The 27,017-nt window shown below is 38.9% G+C and overlaps 2 protein-coding genes across 2 annotated transcripts in view; both read right to left on the bottom strand.

Moving 5' to 3' along the window:
* LOC139709115 (fibronectin-like) overlaps positions 1-27,017 on the bottom strand; it is a 45,794-nt gene that overhangs the window by 4,442 nt on the left and 14,335 nt on the right.
* The window catches only part of LOC139708680 (fibronectin-like), a 28,592-nt gene continuing 2,051 nt past the window's right edge, over positions 477-27,017 (bottom strand). Inside the window, exons 2-24 of the mRNA XM_071620616.1 lie at positions 26,751-26,855; positions 25,880-26,047; positions 24,616-24,840; positions 23,357-23,626; positions 22,240-22,491; positions 19,568-19,816; positions 18,596-18,889; positions 17,489-17,746; positions 16,305-16,571; positions 14,811-15,053; positions 14,082-14,363; positions 12,787-13,017; positions 11,829-12,110; positions 10,738-11,004; positions 10,042-10,347; positions 8,160-8,402; positions 7,190-7,474; positions 5,220-5,483; positions 4,220-4,507; positions 3,294-3,551; positions 2,369-2,620; positions 1,564-1,827; positions 477-784 (exon numbers count right to left, since the gene is read on the bottom strand). Coding sequence (XP_071476717.1) covers positions 477-784; positions 1,564-1,827; positions 2,369-2,620; positions 3,294-3,551; positions 4,220-4,507; positions 5,220-5,483; positions 7,190-7,474; positions 8,160-8,402; positions 10,042-10,347; positions 10,738-11,004; positions 11,829-12,110; positions 12,787-13,017; positions 14,082-14,363; positions 14,811-15,053; positions 16,305-16,571; positions 17,489-17,746; positions 18,596-18,889; positions 19,568-19,816; positions 22,240-22,491; positions 23,357-23,626; positions 24,616-24,840; positions 25,880-26,047; positions 26,751-26,855 — 5,861 coding nt within the window. The remainder of the gene's footprint in view (positions 785-1,563; positions 1,828-2,368; positions 2,621-3,293; positions 3,552-4,219; positions 4,508-5,219; positions 5,484-7,189; positions 7,475-8,159; positions 8,403-10,041; positions 10,348-10,737; positions 11,005-11,828; positions 12,111-12,786; positions 13,018-14,081; positions 14,364-14,810; positions 15,054-16,304; positions 16,572-17,488; positions 17,747-18,595; positions 18,890-19,567; positions 19,817-22,239; positions 22,492-23,356; positions 23,627-24,615; positions 24,841-25,879; positions 26,048-26,750; positions 26,856-27,017) is intronic.

Here is a 27,017-nt window from a genome sequence, read left to right as displayed (position 1 = left end):
CCATTTTCAGAGTATGCTGTCTAGTAGGCCTATGTGAGGAGTCTATATCAAGTCTTTAAGGTAAAAGGGTGCATATTCTATGTAAAATAAGTAAGTTTTCATGCGGGAACTTAAGTGTCCGGAAACCCAACCCCCAATCATACTTATACGGTATGTGCGGGATTTCCGAGTGCGACGTGCGTAAATGTTTGGGACGAACATCTTCGGACGTCTTGACCCACAAAGGTACGTGAAAAACGCTGAAAAATGCTGTTAGTTTTCGAATTTTCGACCCATTTTATAAAACAAATGATGCACAGGATTATTTCGTGGCGTTAGTGGAGGCGTATAGTGCACTCGAGGGTATTTACAATTGTGAAACATGCACGAGGCGAAAACGCACTCTATCCTGTGCATCATTTGTATACTATCATCATTATCATTTACAAAGACTGACTAGCTGTGCCATTTATGATGACCTAGCAGGATTTAGAGCGTTAAAACTCACTGGTTCTGATAGTGATTGACTGAGCCTCATCACTCGACTGCACGCTGAACTCATTGGTGGCCGCTAGATACGTCTCCAGCTCGTAGGTGTACTCCGTGTCCGGCCGCAGGCAGTCCTGGCTGAACATCCTGCCCTCGGAGGAGTTGCGGGGAACCGTCAGAGCCAGCTCCCTGCGGTAGGGCACGGGCAGATAGTAGACGCGGTACCCCGTGAAGGAGGTGTTGGTGGCATCCCATTCAAAGGACAGGGCAAACGGGCTCTTGAGGGGCGATCTGGGCTCCTGAGGGCTTTCCGGATCTGTGACCATGGAAAGGTGTGTATGCCATTCATATATCTTATACGGTCTCGTAACGAGTTAGAGCAACATAAATTCATCCACAAATATACAATCTGCACGTTTTGTGTAAGACAAATGAGGGAGTGGGAGAGGTGGACGTCTAGGTAACATACTTTTTGCATACTTGTGCATTGAAAAACTGATTGCCAGCCGCTGAATGCAGAAAAAATTGGTTTATGAATCTATTTTAAATTTTGGTAGCCCTTTTTTTTTGGGGGGGGGGATGGGCTACAGGAAGAGTGATTCCATGTCATAAAATCGTCTCAATATGATATTGCCATCAGAGTACATGGAAACACGCAGGATTTGATGCTTTTGTTGAGATATTAAACAAAATACCTCACAACTATACCACTGATCTGTGCAGGATGTGACATTAATACCGCATCTGACTCACATAACTTCATGGACTGTGACTATAATGACTTTGAAAAAGTAACCACAAAAAAGTCCAAAATTAGCAGACTTTTCTACTTTCAGGCATTTTGCGACGGTCCAACATTGAGAAAACTATCACCGCTATGATGCGTGAAAAGGGAAACTCACTGTTCTGTTGGCTCCATGTTTACACTTAAACATCAATTTGAACATGGAGCACATTTTCTTGTTTAAAAGAGTTAGTGACCCGATCGTTTTGATGTTTACTCCACCTCTTCTGCATTCCTTCACACTGCTTGCGAATAATGAGTAGTAATCTCTCAGATTATCATAGGAAATGAATCAAGCACCACACACTCACTCGTTCGTACACGGCCATTAACACAAGGCATGAGGGTAGGGAAACTGCACACTTCAAGGCTGTAGACACTGGCTGCAGAGATGCCGGCTGAAAGGTCATTTGATGGAATGTCCACCATCTGGTCACTGATGGTATTGACGCCCGCCTGAATGTCATTGTCATCTCTTAGTACCACAAAATACGTCTGTGCAAAATCTCCCCACAGAGCAGTGAATGACGTCGACATCACATTAATGAATTCAAGCTCATTCGGTCCCAGCATCTCTGTGAATAAAAAAAAAATCACAAAGAAACGTAAAAACAAAAACAAAACATCTATTTAATAGCATTGAGCTGGATAAATCTTTTCTATAATACCTTAGATGGAGACTAACATGATTACTGAACATCACAAATTACCTATTCAATACAATGATACACATGCTCTCTCCCTACATCATGATTTGCATATCAAGTGCAAAACGTTGGATTGTGCAGAAAATGTCACGGGATATTACAATTCAATTCATACCAAGTGGTGTCAATTAACTTCAAAACAAACTAAAAATCATAATATGAAGTACCAGTACTATGTGTAAGATGCACCTCACACATATTTCACATGGCCAAGGCACAGAAATGAGGGCCATACTATTTCAAAGAATAAAGTTGGCTTCAACACGAATGTGTGCCCCAATATGTAATTTGAGAAGAAAAAGAAAATACACAAAAACTAGCTTACAACTGTTTCCCACACATTTCAATAATAATATTCATACTTTAGTAGATAGATATTGATTTTAATACAGTGATGCTGATAACTTACGGGTGGTTATATTCAATTCTGTGGAGCTGCTAATCTGCTGGTATGGACCTGTGCCACTGACGGTTACCACACTGACTGTGTAGTTTGTGCCTGGCAGCAAATCAGTAAGAGTAGCAGAAGTTTCTTCCGTGTCCATTGTCGGGTTGACAGAAACGCGGAAGAAATCAAAGACGCCCACCGGGCGAGCCCAGGATACAGTGACAGAAGTCGCAGCAGTGGTGGTGGATGAAACCGTAGCTGGACTCAGAGGAACTATGAGAGTAGAAGTATATTAGAGAAGGAAACAAAGCAGCAACTAATTAACAATGATGACACATTTTCTTTTTTAAAAATCTTTTAACAGTACACCATCCTAATCAGCAAGTGACATAGGGGTATACTCCACCCAATTTTCTCTGCAAGGTATATTTTTACTCACAGCCAAATCATACCCATCTAAAAATAGATGTAAGTATACCCGTACGTTGAATACAATAATTTCATTACTAAGTGATGTCATGGAAATATCATATATGTGCCTCAATTCAAGGTTGCATTTACAAAATTGTAGGTTAGACTATTAAATAAACTCTGTCACAGTATGTGGTATTTGAGACCCTTCATCATACCTGCATATTTTCACATAATTATCATGATTTCTAAACATATTAATGCTTAATCAAATAATTTCACTTCATTCTTTTTTATCCTACTTCTTAGCAACATGTGGTATTTAAAATTCTTCTCATACCTTGCAAGTTTTCAAATAATTATCATGGCTTATTGTATTACATTGATGTTCAGTGAATAGTTTTCATTACTATAATGTTTTCCTCTTTTTTTCAGCCACCAAAAATGAAATTTGATGATTTTGTTAGCCCAAAATGGCCACCAACGAAAATAGTTAGTATCAAGCCCTGCCGGAACGCAACTCCTTGACTTGTACCTGTTCGTTCAAGGAAAAAGTTCACCAGGTCAGTGCCCAGTACCAGAGTTGTGACATTATACAGCTGCCCTGGTGTTAAGTTTTCGAGAGTAGCCATGCTGGTAGTCTGGTCGATTGTGACGTCTGCGGAATTAATGGGAGGATCAGTGGTGATTTCATAACGCTGGAATCCCGGCACGTTTCTGGCGTCACCGATGATGAGCATGAAGCTTGTAGTGCTGACGGAAATCGGTATCGCCACGCCTTCAGACAGAGGCACTGCAAAACAGAGAGTTTGACAAGATTATCAAAACTGGACATACTTAAATCCATCTAGTACTGCTCAATGTCTCTAAAGCTCACAATCATATGAGATAAAACAATTAACTTCTCATATTTTTCAACACCTTTTTTTCCACCTATCAATGAATTGATATCAAGTTTGCTTCCCATCTATATACTGTGCTCTTCTTTACATCAAATGCGTTCTCTGCATCAAATGTGACTGTGCATCACAAAACCTACTGGAAGTAAACAGAAAACATGGGTTGATATTCCATGAGGCCTCAAATATGCATATGAAGTTTTGGATGATTTCTAAGAAATTTACCCTGTTTCTACTATTAATTCTAGAAACAGCAAATACTGGAAATGTGAAATATTTTGCAGCATGGTATATATATATATATATATATATATATATATATATATATATATATATATATATATATATATATATATATATGAATGCTATGCTTCACTAGTAGCACAAAACCAACTGCATTTATTTTGTGAGAGAATAGGATGTGTGCAGAGCAACAAGTAAAATACACTAGAAGTGGCTTGGTGGAAGAAAAATGATCACACATAATGTTTCATCTTTTACAGGGACACTACAAATCAGCAGCAAAAACAAAGCAATTCAAATGCAGAACAAATTTACTCACATGTCGAAGCTTCGATCTGGCAGGGCACAGCGGCCTCCTGTGCAGAGAAAGTGTCAGTTGCATCGAGCACTGCATTGATGACAAAGGTGAAGTTCGTACCCGGAAGGAGCCGATTCTTGAAAATTTCCAGCTCCTCATCGGGTCGTACAACCATTTCCTGGACATCACCGTCTTGGTCGGTGATCCTCGCCCGATATCCGTCGTTCCTGGACCCCGGGGCTGGAGTCCAGGTGAGGGTGTAGCTGGAGACGGTGGTGTCGACAGAGCAGTTGAATATGGACTCTGGGTCTGCAAAGGGGAAATCCAGGAGTGAGATTTGAGTTTCACAGGATGGCATATCGTTATTATGCATTTATTATTACATTGTACTCAATGGATAATAGGTGGAGTCTCACATTTACATACATAAAGAGGTTATGTGAACAGCATGTAAACGATTTCCTGACAATTCTAAGTGCATGTAATTATACTGTACACCATTCTCCAATGAAAATTACTGAAAAGGTCTAGCATTTTAAAAATCATACTTAACCTGAGGTTCTCTGTACTGTCTGATATTGTGAACGCTACTGGTTGGCTGTAGATTGTAATCACTTTGAGTTATTTTCACAGTAAAATGTCCTTTTTTAAAAATTTGTTTATTCCCACAGCTCAGGCTTCACAAGCTGATGTGACTTGAATTAAGTGGCTGGGGTAAAGCATTTTTATATTTTTTTAGTGAATGTGAACAACTTAATTGGTATATTGGCCATAGGAATTGTGCCTTGCTCTGTCTAAAAAGTAGGAAAAAATGCATTGAAATTTACCCTCACTTTGCATTGAAATTAATCCTTATTTATGAAGACCTTACCACTAATGGGACATGAGTGGTAAACTGTCCCTCCTTTAGTCAATTTCAATTCATCTCCATTCTTCCCAATTGACCCTTCACTAAAAGAGTCATTTCATCCCCCTCTCCATCCACCCTCCCCCCTCCAGTTAATAGTAGTCCCTTCCTTACCCGTTCTGATCTCCACCTCAAACGGGCTGCCAGATTGTGGCACATACATGAAGCGATACTCGGTAGCTGACTCTAGGGGCTCTGCTACCAACACGTATGACATGTCGCAGTCGCCGTATTGGGAGAGCCCATCGGGCACGTACCGACTCCCGACTTTCCGTTCCCTGGTGATGTTGAATGGTGTTGGCTGACCATTGACCCATGCTAGGCTAGCGCTGTCAGATGTGATGTCCAAGACAGTAAAGGTATCCTGAGGGATGACAGCTACCATAATAACGACAGAGAGAGTTGAAGCAACATTTATTTTATGGAATCTGATCATGAAAACAGAACTCTGACACCATTTAAAGGAGTATTTGAAACTGGACATTTTTCTCATTGAAAAAAATTAAAAAGCAACACATTAGGATAGAAGGCAGAAAATTGCCAATACATCTAAAGATGAAAATGCTCGGGGGAGGGGGATTCTTTTTTTGTTGTCTTTATACCAATGGTCAGTTCAACAACAGCATAGCAAATTAAAACATTCCCTAATCTTGACATCACATGTTGAACAAGCAGGTTAATATATGGATTTTAATCAAAAAAATATATTCCTCAAAAGCAATTACACGTACATGTATATACTATATATATATATATATATATATATACAGGGCTTGACACTAACTTTTTTGTTTGGTGGCCCGATGGGGCCACCAAAATCCTCAATTTCAAATTTCTGGTGGCCCGAGAGAAAAATTTGGTGGCCCCGAAAAAAAAACAATAAAAAACATTAAAAGTCCTGTTTTTTTAATGAGTCAAATATCTAAGTTTTATCCAGTCATAGTAAGAATTGGAAGTTGGACATACATCTACTCATAGATAAACCTCAACAACTCGCAACACTCACTCTCAGGCACTCATTCAGTCCCTTTCATCCATCCTTTAAACAAATATAACTGCTAATTTCCGGCGCAAAAAGTTACAAATTAATTGACATACTTTTCAAAAAATTTTGGTGGCCCGAGGCGGGCCACCAAATTTGCCCTTTTTTGAAATTTGGTGGCCCGACTTTCAATTTTGGTGGCCCTGGGCCACCGGGCCACCGTTAGTGTCGAGCCCTGATATATATATATATATATATATATATATATATATATATATATATATATATATATACTTACATATACATGTATGCACCTAACCAAATTGGACACAAAAGACACACTCTTCTTGAGAATCCCCTTAAATTTGCATCTCCATGCTATTCTACAACAGATTGAGACTATGTAGAAGCTGATTCTGCCTTTTTTTTTCTTATCATTCTTTACTTCATGAATTCTTCTTTGTCAAAGAATTTCTGTCACTCAGATATTACTAATAAACATCTGTTTACATTTACTAGAGGCTGCATAGCAAACTTTTCTGTATGACATGGCATAAATTTTCCGTATTTGAAAATTTCCACAGTGAGTCCGTGAATGCGTGCATGGGCAATTCATTCATCATGTGGCAAATTCAGCAAATCATATCTACTGGGTAACATCTATACCATGCATTAAATCAAGAGTGTTATGTACTGTACAGTACTGCATCATGAAGCCCCCAGCATGCAGATTGAAACACCTGCAACAGTGCCACGTGTACCAAGCTCAGTCCCCATATATGATACATGCAGCACCATAAGAACCGGGTACAACACCTTTTGTACAGGGTTAGGCACCATCAGTGCCAGAAGTGTCAGGCTCCAGTCTCCATATGAGATACATGTACACGTAGCACCACTAGTATAGGGTACAGCACCTTTGGCACAGGGTTAGGCACCATCGGTGCCACAAGTGCCAGGCTCAGCACCACATGTTCCACCCACAGCGTCATCTGTGTAATCATGCTGTACACTGTATAAGACAAGTACCACAGGTTGTGTCATCTCACTCTGTGCAAACAAGACATATGGATTTTCAAGAATATCTAGAAGATAAACTCACTCGTATTTTCGACTTGAGTGCCTTCAAGGCTGTGGGTGCGCACAGGAGGTCCAGCTTCTGAGACGACAGTGAATACATAGGATGTTCCCCCTTCAAGGTTTTCAAAGGTATAGGTTTCTGTGGAGGCAGACAGGACAACACTGTCCTCGTGCACGCATTCCTCTCGGGGTACCACACTCCGGAAAGAGATGTTGAAGCGATCGCGGTACCCTGGTCCAGGGTCAATACCCAATTCGATTTGTGACATGTTGGTTGACAGGGTGGTCAACGTTGGAGTCGAAGGTTCTGCGAATGGAATTTGATAAAATCTTGTGTCAAATATCAAATCACTTGTATATTATACACACTGAACTAGAGGTTGTGACACTAACACATCGCGAAACAATACATTTTCACATACAACTAACCCTGCTATGTAAAGGCATGGAGAAAATGGAGTAAGTGTGCTAGAACTTGAAAGTTACTAAAATCTGCAGTACATGTACTTATTGCTTTGGCTGATATCTTGCATTTTAGCTACTACACAACCAAAGTTGTGTTATAACAGCATCATATTTTGTACATTGTAGACCAATAATCTACAATTCTGCAGGCATATGAGAACTATGTTTTGGTTTTAAAAGAAGCTGACAAAACCTGAGAGCAAGTTTTGTAGAACAAATTTGATTAATTATCTGGTCAAAGAGAGTATTTTGCATTGTTAATATTCTATCCTAGTGGGCAGATAATTCTACTTGAATGCAGCTCTAAAAACTAGACTAGTGACATAGAAAGATGACAAAACAAAAACTGCATCTTGAGCACCTATCACCATGACTGCTTAAAGATGTCATTGATCACATTTTATGTTCTATTACTATCCACTCGCATTTCTCCACGAATACAGTTGTAATTGAGCCAAGTGCTGTGCATGCCAGGTACATCAGTAAATTTTACAGTAATCTGCCTCCACATCAGGAGCCGCACTCACTCAATCGGAAATCATCAATCGGCACAATGTTGCCATCGCCGGGGTCGATAAAGCCGCTATACAGTAGGCCAGGCTGCAGATTTTCGAAAGTCACTCGATAGGGGTCATTTGGATCGGGCAAGATTGTGACACCGTCAGATGGCGTGATGTTGTAGGTGAACCTTGTTCCGTTGACCCCATGCAGGAACTCAATCGAGTCATTGGTTGTCATAGTTACAAGGACCTCATTTTCTCTGGGATCCTCTGAAACATTAGAGATAAGATATTAACAAAAAAACAACAAAACACATTAAATACGCAATAAAATGCAATGCTCCTGATAACAAGATCAGGTAACTGGTGAAGAGTTCACCTTGACAGACAAGCCATGGGTAAACAGAACAAACACAAAAAATATGAGGAATGGCCTAACTTACCAATAAATACTGTATACGCTATAATTCTCGCGTACACACATTTTCGCGAATTGCCGCTGTCACACATTTTCGCGAGTGGTTAAATTCGCGATTGGGGGACCAGAGAAAATATGAAGTGGCAAAGAAAGTGTGAATTTTCAACTTACTAGCATATGAATGACTAGTTTCTAGTTATACACTGCATGAAAAAGACTTGCCAAACTCTGCGAACTAGTAAGTTAGAATTCAACATTTTTGAAGTGGTTAAGTCCATCGCGCTAGATTTCTGACGAGTGGTCCCCTTGCGATAATGGATTGGCTCTCTACAGTATTCGTAAGTAGACGTGGACGTGCGTAAACAAGCTTAGCCAGTTGGTCTGTTCGGTAAGCCGTGACATGGTATTCTAGTACTGAAATGTTCGTATCATCAAGGCAAGGGATTCATTTTGGAAGGTAATATTTTCGCGTGTTGTTAATTTCGCGAATAGCTCCCGACTCGCGAAATTCGCGAAAATAAAACCCCTGCGAAATATATAGCGTATACAGTATGTATCAAACTGTCATATGTAAATATGCATCTGCAAATTACATACATATCTATGATGGAAGACTCTTTATTCTCCCTTTCAATAACAAAAGGAGCAGTCCTCAGATCATACCTGAAGCAGACAAAAGAATCACGACACTTAGAACTAGAAAAAACAAAAACAAATAAATATGATCATTCACAGATTGCAATAGTTGCATGTAGGTTTCATCTTGTGACAGGGCACCTAATTACCATCACATCACAGGACACAGTAGTCATGTGATGGTCTTAAAACGACAACACAAACAACAGCTGTTTCGCTCCCAGCATGCTGCGGTGTATATGTTCCCGCTGACTCACGTATTCACGACATCTTTGAATCTTGTAATTAAAGAATATTTGTCTCTGCCGAGCTCAAAATGTACAAAAAGTAGGCCATAGCTAATGTCCATTTTTGACATAGTTTTAAAGAGTAAGCTTTAATTTTAAAATGATATAGAGCTTGTAAAAGTTGGACCATCCTCACTCATTCAAAACGTGATTGAAACAAGAGAGAGTTTAATATGAGATACAGCTTCATAGGAAAGGGAGAAAGAGGATTTACAGATTAAGGTCACTCGGGCGTGGTGTGCAGAAGTACAACTGAAAACACATTCTATTTCACAGTGAAAGCAGCACCTGTCTGAAAATGCATCATCCAGAAAAACTGCTAATATTTCAATTTTGGCTTGGTTTTGAGCTGCCAAATTTTGACAGTACATCGGGAAAAAATTACTCTCCAAGATAATACAAACTTTACAAATTCAAGTCGGTCAACCCAAATGACAGATTTTGGTACATTGCACAGAAGCCTAATCTATGACCTTTCGTGGAATTTGAGCCTGGTGGTTACTTTCAATTGGCTGACTGCGTGTAAATGCTGGACATATCGAGGGTTGGTAAGTCACACGGTACGCACCTGTGGTAAAAGACACATTTGCTGCGCTACTCTCCTGAGTTTCAAACTGCTCTGTGGCATCCAGCACAGACTCCACGCTCACATCATAGTCAGCAGATGGTATCAGCCCCTCCAGTAGATAGCCATTCATGATCCCATTTGGACTCACTGTTAGCACATCTCCAGGGGGCAAGTACTGGCTGTCATTCAATGAAACTATCGTCACCTTGTATGAGTCCACCTCCCCACTTGCTGGACGTTGCCATGACAACCAAGCACTTGTTCTTGTCACATTGTTTACCATCAGTGACATAGGAGGCCCCGGATCTGGAATTGTAAATATGAAAACAATGATGTGAAAGACAACAAATTATAGACACGAGCAAGGTCTAGGGGTAGTCAGACTGGACAAATCTCACATCAGCATGGACAGCTTTAAATGCATCTGTCCAGCATAACAGATACAAATTAGTGTTTTGAAATTTATTTTAGACAAGGGCCAGGACAAACTCATAGTAACTGAATGACATAAACAATGAATGTTGTCTCGAATCATAAACTCAAGATTGTTCCGATTGTGCTTGAAACAAGATATTTGTTCAGTCTTTTGGCAGTAAAACAATCTGTGTGCAAGCATATAGTACTGGAAAGAACATAGCAACTAGATCAGGAAAAAAAAAACCCACTAATCACAAAAAAAAAAGTCTGAACACTTACCCGTGCGGACAGTGATATTGAATGAACCGACATCATTTCCACGTGGTAGATATGTTACAACGTATGTTGTTCCTGGCATGCTGAGGTTAAATGTTCGTGTTCTTGAAAAGCTGCAGTCGGTAAAGGACAACTCTTGCACAGTGCTCCATGTCCCTCCACCTGAATAGGAAGTCACAGATATATCGTACGAGGAGTTTGATGTCCACGCCAGTGTGATGGAATCCACACTCCTTTCTACCACAGTAAATCCATTGCCAAGAAGAGGATCTAGTGGAGAGAGAGAAACACAACATCTCTTTGATACTAATTAGAAATATTACATAGCATCAGACAGAGAACATGACCTTAAACGGAAAAGTCTTGATTTTCTTTTGTGGTTCATGATTAATGCTGCTTGCACATTTTCTTATAGGGATATTGTACACATTTCGTCATTCTCAAAAAAAAAATCATGGAAGAGGCAAACAGCAGATGAAGACACAGACCCTACTTGAAATGTTCTTAATGATATAGTACAGAAAGAGCTGTGAAAGATAAAAATCTGCTATGAAATCTCCTATCCTTTTTGGGGAAAAAAAAAGAATATACAAATTCTGCTTTTGCAAAACACAAATAAAAACTTCATTTTCAATTGTTTGATGTTTATTCCAACAGAGCCAAGTTGTTCAGCAGCAGGTTTGCTGTTTCATTATTTTTTAAGTGAAAACATAGAATACCTTATTTTTCAAGTGAAATAATCAATTACAAAACTTTCATGACTCCAGTTACTACAATACACTACTGCTTAATGAAATGTGCAAGTATGGAGTATTCCATTGGAAAGGTGTGAAATTTGATGTAAAGACTAATAGCCTCCTCTACAGTGGCTTTGCAGAAAACACAACAGAATGTTTCATTTATCCTGTTATCATTATTCTAGTTTAAGCCAAGTGCTATTCCACTACCAAAAATACTGACGCAAACCAGATATGATCTAACCCTGGTATTTAAACGGATAAGCAAGATGAAATGCTATCACGTGTCTGTATGCGCTCGATTGGGGCAGCACTTAAAAAGTTGGGAAAGAAATGATATCCATGGAGATCACTCACCAGTGGTGGCTGTGACCATGGTGGCCCCACTCTCAGTGGTCCTGGAAACCGCCCTGACTGAAATCTGGTAGGAGTGGTCCGGATGCAGCAGAGAGAGAGTGTAGTTTGCCGCTTCTTCTTCAGTCACGCTGACGGTCATCACGGTCTCGCAGCTGAATGGGTCATCCGAGAGAGACGTGTAGTTGACCATGTACTCCTGGACGACGCTGGGCCCTGGTGAAATGGACAGCATTACTGAAGTCGCTGTGACACCGGTGACGTCCACAATAGGATCCGTTGGAGCTACAAGGAGAATGATGCATTAGATATAGAGAGATTTAAGAGGGAAAGTGTAATGAACGAAAGAGTTTGTCCGAAGTGCATTTGACAGATATACAAGCGCAAACGAATAGACACACACACACACACACACACACACACACACACACACACACACACAAATAAACACCCGAACATGCATGCAGTTGCACGCACACATATATAAGCACACTCAAGATGGTGTCCATGCTCTTCTATCAATGAGGTAAATCATAAATAGTCTGACAAATCAGCAGAAAATAAATCATCGCTGGGGCAACAAGACCTCATAGCTACAAAATGTCAAATGTTCATATTATTACATAATATCAAATACGAAAGCCTTTCCTTTGACATGACATGGCGGCTTCATTTTGGGGGTAAGTCTGCTAGGATTTGGACAGGACATCACTTAACTGATTATCTAACTATCAAAAAAAGGAATTTTAACCAAAATTTGAGATACAAGGTCTTGTCACCCCAGTGATGATGTAGCAGATACATTAATAGGGTCACTTTATCATAGTCATATATATACATACAGTACACAATGCACTTTGCAAACGTGTATCAGGTAGGTGTCATTTTAACAGCTAGACGTACAAGTGTACTTGACTGCTGATCATAAGCTTTGTTGCAAGGAGCGTAATATCATCCTTACCAAGGTCAAATTCATATGTTGCAATGACTGTATTCTGCGACAAGATCTGGACGTGATACGGTTGCCCAGGGGTCAAATCAAAGAAAGAGAGTCGGTTGAAGTCTCCCGGAACAGTACGGGCACCATCGGATGGAGTGATGTTAAAGGTACTGTCAGATGACCCACCATGAATAAGCCAGATTGATGTTTCATTTCGGGCAATTTCAATCACTGTGCTTGAATTCAAAGAGGCTGCACAGACAGAATATAAGAAATGATGGAGAAAAAACAAACAAACAAACAGGTACAAAACTTGTATGAAATTTGTCAGAATAAATAACTGTGTTCAGGTACAACTTGACAACACATGCCCTGTTATCACTTAACATTCATTCAATGAGAACTGCAGATTCTTATTCAGCAAAGTCCAAGTGACACCGCTGTATGCATCTATGTTTCTTACATGACAGAAAATGCAAATATGAACACTCTGAAATTAAGACTAGGAAAAAATGATGAAATGACAAAAGCTGATATACATTGATATATCTTCCTTTTCCTTTTGTTTTAAGATGAGTAGCGCATCAAATTTTCATCACATCCAATTGGCAATTCTCACAATCAACCAGTAACAGCTTTCTGACAAACTCTTGTTCTACTAGTTCATGACATTATACAAATGTACAAAGTCATATTACCAGATTGAGTACCTACCATGGTATAGCTGTTGTGAAAACAGTTCGGGGTTTATAAATTATGGTGACATACACTGTACACTGTATAACCCTTGATGTGCGCTATGTCTGAAATGGGCCTGTCCAAAAACATTACATCCATGCAATAGAACTTAATAAATTGCCCTAGACCTTTGACCTTTATGCTGCTAATACAGAGTACATAATGTATTTCAACAACTTTGCTTTGATCTACAGATAAATAATGCCTCCGGCACCACTTCGTGGCGGAGGCATAAAAATGTACCATAGCATGACTGAATGACACTGGATGATTGATACTTTCAAATATCTCGGAGTCTGGTTAGACCCACTGTTCACATAGAAGGAACACATTCAATATACCAGATAGATAGATAGATAGATTAGATAGATTAGATAGATAGATAGATAGATAGATAGATAGATAGATAGATAGATTAGATAGATTAGATAGATAGATAGATAGATAGATAGATAGATAGATAGATAGATAGACAGATAGATAGATAGATAGATAGAGAGATAGATGAAAAGATAGATATGAGAGAAAGTGAGAGATAGAAAGACAGAGGCTATTGCAAAACACAGAAATTGGATTACGTGTCATAATCTCCTCTGATCGCACCGCACTGGTCAGCTCTTCGGGGGTCAACAGCAGCGACTGCACCCTAATGGTGTAGTTTGTCAGAGGTCTTACATCGAAAGTGTAAGAAGTCATGGTGGCTTCCACCCTAAACTCCTCTTGCTCGGGCGCATCACCCTCATAGGATGTGAGCATGAGAAGAAAGCCGTCCACATCCCCAACCATTGGGGGGTTCCATGCTACTGTGGCAGAAGTAGGCTGAGTCTCAGTAATGCGAAGACCTCCCACAGGATCAGGATCTACATGGCAAAAAAGAATAAATGGGAAGGGAAAGGGGGGAAGAAATGAGTCAATCTTGGCATTGTACAAGCAGAACGGTTAATTGAGAACAAAAAGCAACACAAGCTGGAAATTCATGCAAATGTATATCATCTTGAACAAGAGGTCTTAAACAAACTCCAATGCATCATAAGTATTAACAACTTTACCAATACTGGTACTATCAGTAAACTGCACTATCTTGAGTCCTTTCTGCACCACGATATCACAATATTGTCACTCCTTGCTAAATTTATATGTAAACATTACAAGACACTGTAACAATGACTCTGTAACTCTCACTGGTTTATAAAACAAATATTGAGAGGTTCTCATGAATTGACTATAAAAAAAAAAAAAAAAAAAATCTTGTACAATATGATGCAATACATACAGCACTGCCCAAAAAAGGGTTTCTGAAAACTTACATGTTGTGAAGAAGGTAACAATAGGAGGTTCTCCATCAGCACGCAAGGTGAAATTGAGGCCAGAGGATGGAGTAGCTACATACTCTAGGATGCTGGGATCAGCGCATGTACCACTGAGAAGCGACACACCATTCAGCAAGAGAGAATAGCCCGGAGCTTCACTGAGCCACACCACTGTGACAGAAGGATTTTCCTTGGAACTTTGTGTGACGGTTACCTCACCAGGAATCACTCCTGTGGAGTCTGCTCCCGAGGTAATGATTGAGAAAAAAAAGAAGAAAACACACCAAATCATGATAGAATTATCAAAAAACCGTTCAAAATGAAGCCACAATTTCATTGCCACGGTTTTCCCTGACTTATCAAATATGCGTGTGTGTCGTTGCTCTTACTGTTAACTCTGTGCCGTATATCTTCTTAGCATTCATTGAATACATGCACAAACAGGATGAGGGGTGAGGCAGACTTTGCTTGGACGTTTTAGCTTTGGTTTCAATTTTTTGTCTGTGACTGCTAAGCAAGCACTGAAAAAAAGAAGAAGAAGAAGAAGAAGAAGAAGAAGAAAAACGGTTGTAGCAATAGTTGGAAACGTTGTGGAAGTTATGACCTATTGAACATCAGTCAGCCTCCTGACATAAAGTGACCGTTATATGGATGAATTTGGTTATATGATGGTCATATTTTATAATTTGATTATTCAATTTACATGGAAAAACATTTTTGAATTCAAATTCAAATGCATGAAAACTCATATTTTGGGTAATATTTCCTGAAAAAACAAGTGACAAGTAGACTTCTAGGCAGGAGACATCAGACATGTGTGATCAAAACAACTATTATCAGGCCTTTTAAACAATGTGATAGACTTATTGCTGACCTCTGAATGGTCATCTCATTCCACGTATACGATTTTGCTTGCATCTGTGTCTTTCATGTCACCACTTATTATGTCAAACATATATCTATGTCTATGGAACTTTCCTTTCACTCATCAAATTTGCAAAGCAGAAATTGGGGATGAAAATGGTGATCACCAAATATTATAGGTCTGCCATGGTCAGGCCACACATCGGCACTGACTGAGAACTGATTGAAATCTCTATGTGAAAATCAAGAGTGAACTGATATAAAATCAAGTACAGCTGTACATATGTACATAGTAAAAATCATCAGTTCATTTTCCCTGATTTACCCACATGTACATCAGAGATAGCCCCACCCATTCTCACCATTATATCATACACAGAAACTCATGTTTTCAACACTATTTGCTTATTGTTCATAGAATGTGCACTGTACATGAAGGTAGCTTGAATACAAGCAAGTATTCTGAGCCCTATTCAGATATCAAAAATGAGCTAAAAGAAAATGTATGATTCTTTTTTTTTTAAATTCAGAGCAGAAGTCATTACTATGAACTTTATGTAGACAGCTGGTAGAAGGAATATTTTTTGTTTTTAACATCAAATAAGAATTGAAGTTTCATTCACTTACTTGTCATTGTTTCATTTGTCCATGGATCACCCTCTTTTACGTCTCCTGCTTTTGCCACAACTGACACTGTGTAAGTTGTGGCCAGTCGCAGATCTGTAAACACATACTCCAAGCTTTCGAGGCTGGAGATCTCTCTTGAGATCCCTCCGCAGACATCAGCGCTCAGCTCAATGTCATACGTGATATTGTCTCCAGATACTTCATCCCACGACAAACTGATGGCAGTGAAATTGGACTCAATGAACACTGAGGCAGGTGCCAGGGGGGCTGTGGGGAAAAGTGGAGGCATTTATGAATGATTTTTGTCCTGATCATTACGTGTGCAAAGGTTTTGTTCCATATTCTCTGGTCGACCACTACAACAGCAATGAAGTTAAATGTATTTTTCTACCTCCGTAATACTCAACTACCTGGCCATGTTGTACGTGTGCTGTAATTGTATATTATGTTATTTTCCTTTAATGTGTTTACGGTGTATGTATTTCGTGATGTACAGTATTATCGTGTAGGGACTGAGAATACTGCGTTTGTAGCCACTGACAGAGCTACCCTACTGAAACAAAACAAACAAATAAGTAAATGAATAAATAAACACAAGTGTTTGCAATCTGTATCTCCAACCCCTTTTTCAGCTCTCATATTAAACAACTTGATTTTCTTGAATACTTTGCCTTTACATAAAAAAGTAAGTCATCTGCCTCTGAACTTTGCTCTTCCTCCCTCAAAAATAAGATGAGAATGATAGTATGATGGCCAACACATAACCCATGACTAAAGATTGCAAAATCGTCATGACATTACATCAAAGCAGGTTATATAATCATCTTAAATATTGACCGACATATATTTTCTCAGTGAGTCTGCAAAATACTGATTAGGAGATCTTGTCATAAGGAAAATGATACCATTTGTCACCATGCCACTGGACTGGATCTGTTGTATAGTAAATCTGGACACACAAAGAATTTTGCAAATTTGTATTTGTTTGAAGAATTCAACAATCTTGTTCATGCTGACAGCTCTGACTTTGCAGCTCCATTTCACAAAATTCAGAGACATGGGATAAATGTTAAAACATATGGCATTGAAAAATAAAAACTGGAAATAACATTTTGACATTTGCCTTTCAAATTGTGGCCCTAGGAAAATTAAAGTGCACTGTATATAAATCCAAGAAGCCTCACCTGTGTACGCCTCTACACTCAGTGTAGAGTCTGAGCAGGTTGTGACAGATATGTTGTATCTTGAACCAGAATTTAGTCCGACGAAATACGCCATGCGAGTTACAGGGTCTATATCACTGGCGGACACTTGGTCATCTCCTGTGAGGTAGGTAGCTGTAGCATCGTGCTGACAGCTTACATCAGGATCAAGTCCCCATGCCACTTGGATGAAGTCCGAGCTACACTCTACCACTATAAGTTCTCCTCGTTCTGGTCCCACTGCCGTGAAAGAGACAAAATTAGCATTACAGGGACATTAACTCTGACACGCAGATTTGTTGTTTTCTTAGGTCCTTTCCTCATCTAACACTATCAAAACAAATTTTTAATAACCTTGCTCCGTTCAGGTATGGTTTCTAGGTTGCTCAGTCAATCAATATTCATGAAACCTATTATAGCATCATACTCTCGCATCTAAATCAGCACATGTTCCTGTTGTACCACTTCCTTGCATTTCAGCATTTGATCGTCTCTACGAATCTGATTATTTCATCTCTTCGGATAGAGTGAATGGTTCATCTCAGTGTGAACACAGATATACAGTAGCATTTTTACTACACACAAAATAATTAAGTGGTCAATTCACCAGTCATGTTCTGTAAGTGTCCATATAATATCTCATTCCTTCACTTTAATACACAGACAACATCTGTTTCATGTAAAAATGCAAGACTAAATATTGTGTATTACATACTGTAGATTGCAGGAAAACAGCTTTTCCGCATGACTGAAATTTATGACAGCTCACCATGTACTGTACACTTGAGAGAAAAAATTAGATAATAATTTCTTCAAATTATATCCAACATCACAAGAAAGAAACAAATAAACAAAAAGGAAGAAAAATCAAGCATAAAAATTCACTTGCATTAGCAAAGAAATAAAACCCTATGCCACATGAACTTTGCTGGTATCAGCCTGTTGCATGTACAAAAGGAACTTCAATCTGTCAGTGATACGATTTCAGCATAACACATTTATACACCAGGAACTTATTGTTATATTTACATGCTGTATTTTATTTTAATGTTAAAAAGCTTTTCTCTTGTGTAAATCCTGTACACGTACATGTCAATATGTCCTCTCGTTTATTCTGGGAAGGATAGCTTCGCTGACGCGGAAAGGAGTCTGTCGCGTACAAAACAGTGCCGACTTCGATGTTGTAGTTTTCCATGGGAATGAGATTCATGACAACAGCCCATTGGGAATCTTCCACTGTTTCAGCAAGAACCCTCTTATTGGTAGAGATTCTCGTGACGTAGATTTCGTACGCATCATGTGGTGTGCTTGGTGGCGTCCATGACACATTTGCTGACAGGATGTCAATGTCCGACACATTCATACTCAGTACTGGGTCGGGGTCTGTGGACACAAATCATGAGCATTATCAATTTCTGATTTTCAAAGGAGGCAATCATACAAGACAATGTTTTCCTAGAATATGCGACAATAAAATAACAGCATCGTCCAATTATATAATGAGGTTAACTGAAAACCAAATATAACCAAGGGATATTTCTACTGTGTCATCTGTCCTACATCAAACTTCAGAAATCATACAAGGAAAAAAGTCAAGAGATGCAGAGATCTCTAGCTCATCTTTGTATATTGGACCAAGCATTTTCAAGAAAATTAACCCGTCGAGGACAGACTGATTTTGCTGTAACACACATTTCCCATAGACACCTGCCCTAGTATACTCGTGACTTGTCCTCAACGGGTTAAAATGAGACCTCCTTTTTGCTTACCCTCCCCCACCATGCCCATCCCCACATCTGCAAGAAAATTTTTGAAACTACAGTTACCAAATACTAAAAAAGCGCTAAATTACCTTATTCCTTTGAGTTTCAGAGATATGTAAAGATTTAATTTAGGGGCAACTGAGACAAAATAAGAAAGAATTTATCAAAAATCATCTATCAGTACGCATGTAATTACAGAAGTGAAGCTTCAATTTCAGTAAATAGTAAACACCACAGGAAGGTTATCCTTGACCTGGTACAGACCACTGACTTGAATAAGGCTTGTTCTTGTACTTACTGACTCGGATTATTGTGCTGGCGAGAAGTTCATTGGTGTCTATGTCAATGACAGTGAGGTTCACTTCTTGGCCCCCTGATAAAAAGGATATTTCATCAGTGGGGTCCTTGGTGGGAGCTGTGCTGGCAATTACATTTGGGTCGGCAATGACAAAGTAATTTCTGTCACCATAATTTGCCCAATCTAGGGTGAAAATTCCAGGTGTCACTTCAGACTCAGACACAAGAATAATGCCTGGTGCAATATCATCTGCAAGATAAGGACAAAGACAATGAAATCAATTACAGCAATTCTGCAGAGAGGGACAGTACTTAAGTCTTCCTCTAAATACATAAGAATTTATTTCATTAGCAATGGATGTTTCAAATAAAAGCAGTGGAACAAAGCCAATGCAACAAAGATCTACAGTAAACAGAGCAAATCAAGAGTCAGAGCAGTGGGTATTAAAAAGGTACTGTAAAAGTGGAAATTTTCGCAGTGTTGAAATTTTCGCGCATTTTGCGCAACCAAAAACTAGCGCAAAAATAAAAGCACACAAATATTTTTGCTTTCCATATGTTCCAATACTTGATGTCTTGATTCCGCGGAATTAAAAACATGTGAAACTCTTCTTAACTGGCCAAACGTTAAAAATTGGTCACACAAAATAACCACTTTTAATAATAATAATAATAATAGTGGCCTCTTATAAAGCGCTGAAAGTCCATCAATGATGATGCTCATGGCGCTCTTACATATGAAATAGCGAATGAAAAACAAACAAAAACAAGATGCTTACTATACATAACGAAATCAATCTCAGAACATAAGAAAAACCCTTCATGTACAAATTATACAGTAACTTTATACAGTGTACAAAACAGTAATATATCATGCAAACAGACAACCTAAAAACAGCATCCCAAGATTATTTTTCCAGTCAGGTGACTGAAGCCTATTTGTACATGGAGACAACTTCTTGTCTTTTATGCATTATTGTTACTTCATTTTATTTTTGTTTAAAGAGAGACATTTTATTAATGACACTGTCCAAGTCAGAGAGGGAGACTATGTCAAATTTAGATTCCATGACTTTTCCCTGACTTTTCCATGTAAAATTTCAAAATATCCAGGACCCTTTTTCAGATAGTAACTTCATGAAAACATAAGTAGTCTGCGTAAATTAAATGGAAATTGATTAGACAAATATATGTAGTATCCTAGCCATTTGGCAAGGCCTCGTGGCTGAAAAAGAGACAAATTATGAGAGAACGGTTGAACGCCAGACGAATAGGCACTGCCTCAAGGCCTTTTGAAACTTGACATGAATTTCTTATCTTGAGCCTTCCATGGCCCTTGTTTCTCACATTTCTGCTACCAAACAGGTAGCAGCCAATCAGCGACCACATTACCTGCAATTTTGTTGCATCTTATGAATAATGCATAAGTATGCATGTCAGTGGTTTGCTCATCCGTATCAAGCCTGCGCTGCCTGCCTGCGGTAGCTGCCTGCATTGCCAACATTGACACATCGCTATTAGCATACCAACTGTGGTCCGACTTATGAATATATGAATAAGTCATGCTCCGAGTCATGTACGTTGCGCGAGGTGGCAGGGAAAAAAAAACAGATTCCTAAAGGCCTTGTGTGTCATGTTCACCCATTCCTCACAGTGCTTGGTGTGGCGTGTTAGTCTCATTCCTCAGCCATGAGGCCTTGTCAAAAGGCTGGTAGTATCCATGTAAAATGTGTTGTGTATACCACACAAATATTGTCCTTGGCAAACAAGTTGGTCTGATTCTATTCAATAAAATGCTTTCCTCAAAAAGAAAATAACATAAAATCACTAAAAGGCAAGTTATACTATACAAACTTAGCAATTTCCATGACTTTGCCAGGATATATTTGGGGCACAAAGTGTTACATTTTAGCATAACTCGATACTAATTATGCTATACATATATTGTTTATAGGCTTTACATTTGTATTGAGACCATACATTTTCCTGGAAATTTTGTGCCATTCAGACTCAATTTTGATGAAGTTATCTTTAAAAAATGTAACGGTGTCCTGTAGCATCGTGACGTGTCCATGTAGCATCGTGATAGTTAAAATCTGGTCCTAAAAGACAAATTAAGGCAATTAGCTTGACCAAAATTTGATATAATATGCATAATTACTAGATTAGTCAGATAGCTAAATATCTTAACTTTCCTTTCCACAGTTTTACTTTTACAAGAAAATTTACACAATATGTCACTATGCTACGCGGTGTCCACCAAATGTAACAAAAAAGGACACCGCGTAGCATCGTGATACATTTTGTAATTTTCTTTTAAAATTGAAACTGTGTACAGGAAATTTGAGATATTAAGCTATCTGACTAATCTAGTAAATATGCATATTGTACATGGACACTGCCCCAACTTCATGGAATTACCCATTTATAATTTTGCATTTTTCATGACTTCTCCCGGCCAGGAAAAACATCGTCAAAATTCTAAGACTTTTCCCGGTGTTCCATGACCGCGGGAACCCTGCTATGTTCAGATACATCCACATGATACAAATATAGACACACGCACTTATCTTGAGAAGCTCACAGAATACACTACAGGATTAAGTCAACATGACAGTTAATATTGAAGTGCCAGTCAGCCTTATGAATGAAATAAAATTTCAAACATTTTACCTGTCATTGCAGTGATAGTAGTGTTATCACTACTCAGTTCATCATCCTCAGCAGCATTCTGCACAGAAATGAGATACTGCGTGCCAGCCTCCAGTGATGTGATAGTGTAATTTGTTGAGTTGATGACACTTTCAACCAGATTGCGGTCAACCCACACATTATACATCTCAAACCCAGGGGCCTCCGTCCATTTGATGGTGATTTCTCTAAATGCCACTTCTAGCACAGTTACATTTGACACAGGACTGAGTGCTGTGGAGACAAACAAAATCTCAGTGTTCACCTCTAGTATCCAAGAAGTTCTCAGCATGTAACAACTCCATGGTATATGAATTGCTTCAAGTAAGACTTTGAAGTACTTTTTCCTCTGGGGAAAAAATACCTACAAGACCCAGTGAGCTTTTGGTTAGCTGAGTGTTAAAGGTCCTGTTTACCTTTTGTGCAGTGATTTTAAAAATGTTCTTGATATCACATTTGAAGCATACATGTGTAGGTCTGTTGTATCACAGAACATCCTACCATATATATATATATATATATATTTTTTTTTTTTTTTTTTTGCAATAAAGCCTAAAAGATAAGGAGATATCACTATTTTTTGCAATAAACCATATCTGTAGACGGTTTAGTCTGAAAACATTTTTATCATAACTTTTGTTCACATTTTGTATATCTAACAATACTTAACAACTGATTCAAATTTTTACATTGGTCATTTCTATTCTTAACTCACATTTTAGAACTATTTTAAAGCACCAATATTGGGTATTTGTTTCATCTGCAGATGGTAAACTATGCCTTTAAAAAAAAGTACCTTTCATTGACTGTACATTACATTCTGATATTGGAGTGAGTTATCCAGCCTGTGTAAAACACTTCTGATTGCAAATATGCAAGCTGAATTTTGGGGATAGAATTCCTGAGCAGCCCTGGGCTGTATTTCAAAGATACATGGCAGTTTTCTGTACGATCATGAATACATTGTAAGCCAAAGGGTCCTATGCAACATCTCTTCAGATCAACTGTCATCTCTTGACGATGAGCAGCCCTGGGTAATCTAATCCACACAAATATTACATTATCCTGCTTTGCACAAGGTCAGTCATCTCGTCAGTACCTGTTGATATTTCCCTCAATGCCGGCGGACTCTCCAAGCCCATAAACGTGGTTCTCACAGTGACATTGTAGACTGTAAATGGCTGGAGTCCAGAGATTGTGATGGGCTCTGAGGCATTTGCAGCCATCATGGGGGCAGTGAAGCTATCAGTCCAGTAACGCACAATAAATCCAGAGTAGCCTCCAGTGGAAGGAGCCGTAAATTGTAATTCCAGTGTAGAGTCAGTTGGTGTAACACGCATTAGGCTTACTATAGTCGGCTCTTGAGGCACTAGAAAAAGGAAGCAGAATGAGTACTTGTAGTAAACTTCAGAGCACTTACAGTCACACTAAGCACATGCTAGAACTACTGGCCTGACAGAAATGGCAAGATGTCATTTATGAATCGTATATTATAAATGGTGCAATTGGTATATCTGTTGAGTAATGGGAATGTCATCTCAACTGACTTGAAGCAATGAGAATGCAGTGAGAAATATACAATCATAAAACAGAAGTTTGTCAAGCAAGGCTTTGCAGCATAGGAAAGGCACAAGAAATCATGTGAAAGCTATTACTGAAATGTTTTCAATTCATGACATTTTTCACATTATGAAATATATTTGATGGCAGATTTATTGAGAAGCTTGGTGAGGCTACTCTCACAAAAATAACAACACTTTCACAGCCTATTTTGCGAATAAACCTGACTCCCCACTTCGGGACTAAAACCACATTGCAGGTGTTAATTAGTAGCACTTTGATCTAGTGATGCTTTTGATGTCAACATCTGTGCAAATTCCAATTTCATATTATATAAATCAATTTTACAAATCTTATCAAATCCCTTCCCAACCCTAACATGCAAGTAAGACAACTTTATCTCTTCACATGCTCAAGCACTAGGCTTAACTTGTGACGCTTTTTTTTTTCAGCAATTCGTAATCCACACTTGACCCAGCTGTAGAAATGCAAGCTCACTCAGATGTAGCAAGATACAGGAAGGCGATAGTGAAGCAACAGGTAATATGGGGTAGGTACATGTACAGTATACAGTAACTTATATTTCAGGCATGTGTGCTAATTGTCAAAGAAAGTACTCCAGCATTTGCGCCAATTTCCAAACAATGTCAATTTTAAATCACAAAATATCACACTGTTTCAGGCTGATTTTTTCAGAATGTTGTATTCTCTCCTTCCATGATCTACAGTTTTACGGACCCAAGTGGAGAAGAAACAGAGGAAGAGATATGCAAGTGACTGAATGGGAGATGTTCTCACCTGTGCACTCCTCAAAGCGATCCACAACTCTAGCAGAATTTACAATCTCAAGGTCATAGCATGTTCCCGGGATGATGCCGCTGTAGAGTTCTGCAGATCCTGCATCACTCATCACTTCGTCGAGAGGGCTTCCATCCAGTGCGTACCGCACGCTGTCTCCCATAGTCAGATTTCCAATCGTGATGTTCATTGTTGTTCGCAGGGTGACGCTGGCATAGCGCTCAACTGAGATTGAGAAAATTGTTCAGGATGGAGACTAAGTGTTGATACAAAAGATACAGCAGTAGCACATTTATGTGCATTTAACCCGTTGAAGACGAGTCCCAAGTATACTCGGGCAGGTGTCTGCGAGAAATGCGTGTTGCAGCGAAATTAGCCCCTCCTCAACAGGTTAACAGTCAGAGTAATACAAGAATTATGTTTTTGTTCATGACATGCAGATAAAGTACCTCAACTGAAAAATGTTTCACAGTGCCTTCCATTCATGAGATTACTTTGCATTATCAAGAAAGATGCTGTGCATTCTCGGGATAGAAATGTTTGAAAAAAATCAACTGCATGTTCTGAGAGACACGTAATTCAACACATTTCAATAAAAAGTATCCTTGTCAGTATGACTGAAATAGCTATATCACCACATCAATTAAGGTCATTGCACAATTGAATGATTTTAATCAGACATTGCATTAGGATTTGTTTCATGTCACCATTATTAAAGAAACAACCAACCACAGGACCAATGGCTTTAAACCCCCTCTGACAGGGCAAAGAGGATAGGCCTAAAGTGCCTGACCTAGGAGTACAACAACTGTAGCTGAGGATACAAACCATGACCTCATTAAGGACAGTCCATGGTCTATCCAATGAATGTCAACAGTTCCTTCTCCATTTGAGCAATCACCAAAAACAAGTCATAAAGGCTAAGATATGCAATCCTATTGCCACATGATGGACGATTTATCTTTTTAGTCTGTTAATATGATATAAGGTATAATAGAATTGTACCAATGTGTATGTATTTAGAGAAAATCACTTTAAAAAAGTGCCAGATTTAAGTCAATTCTAATACATTTACGCTTCTCATCATAAACATTTCTAAGATATCTTTTGTTTGTTTCAATGGGAGGCAAAGAGTAAGGAGAAATTTCCGTAAGAATCACACCATCTGCAGATGCTCAGTGATCAAGGTGCATCAAGAGATTCCCCCTTCTTGCAAATCTTCTCACTCAGGTTATTGCAGATTTATCAATAGCTTGGCACTCACTTGTTGAGAATGCAGCACAGTTTTCAAAGCCGACCAGGTAATCAGAGCCATCGACATCAATGGATGTGACACAAGCGACATAGGCCGTCTCTGACTCAAGCGAATCCACAAGAAGCGAGAGATCGGTGGAGTTCATAGCAAACAGGGCATTTGCCGATCTTGCAGACTCTGCCCAAGGTGAAGGAAGAGGAGAGAATGTTACATGCTATTATAGTAATTAAATTCTAAGTCAGAAACTCACTCTCATTCTGAAGAACTGAGTCTGTTATTTTTCAGATGTAGGCCTTCGCCCTGTTACTAGCAGTTCACTTTCAATTCATTTGTTATTGCACCAATAATCTTTAAATGCTATTGTCTTCCCGTGTCTCCCTGACTAATCAAATATGAAATAATTTCACAGCGCATGATCCTATACTTTATGCACGCTAAAGTTCAAATCTAGACAAGAGTTCTTCTTCAAACACGCAACCAATCACAAGAATGTGTCATCGGAAATGTTCACATTGCCAGAATTCATAAACACAATGAACAGTGAAACATGAATTGCCTCCATAAAAGTCCTTCTAAAACTTCTTGGCAAGGAAAATCAATGGATTTTAGACTCCTCAAATAAACTTACATACAGTAAAGACAATGTGAGCTAGTCACACTGCAGATTCATTACAAACCATTTCCTTATGATTCTGTATCTACTAAGTATTTCATAACTAGATGAACAGATTGAAAGCAAGAATTCCTCGGTGTAGTCTTGTAATAGATTCTGTATCTACTAAGTATTTCATAACTAGATGAACAGATTGAAAGCAAGAATTCCTCGGTGTAGTCTTGTAATAGATTCTGTGGAGTAATGTTGTAGGGCATGGTTTCTTACCTTTTATCTCCACAAGATAGTGGTCTGCAGCAGGAACAGCACTCCACATTACAAGGGCACTGGTAGAGTAGCCAGTTGCATTAACAACCTCTGGATCAATGGGTCCTATTGGTATAGGGACCGGTATCAAAAGAAAACATAGAAAAAAATATAAATCATATTTAATTATATAGCTACATATAATCTAGTGCATGCATTTTTCTACCAACCTCACCAATCTCCTGGAAGGAAATAATGCAGATCATAATAATTCACACTAGCATATCT

The sequence above is a fragment of the Diadema antillarum genome, unplaced genomic scaffold (genome assembly GCF_040938485.1).
Source record: "Diadema antillarum isolate AM-2024a unplaced genomic scaffold, OU_Dant_1.0 scf00000037, whole genome shotgun sequence".
Taxonomy (NCBI): domain Eukaryota; kingdom Metazoa; phylum Echinodermata; class Echinoidea; order Diadematoida; family Diadematidae; genus Diadema; species Diadema antillarum.
The sequence above is the reverse complement of the archived record's forward strand: the minus strand, read 5'-3'. Positions and strand labels throughout refer to the sequence as shown.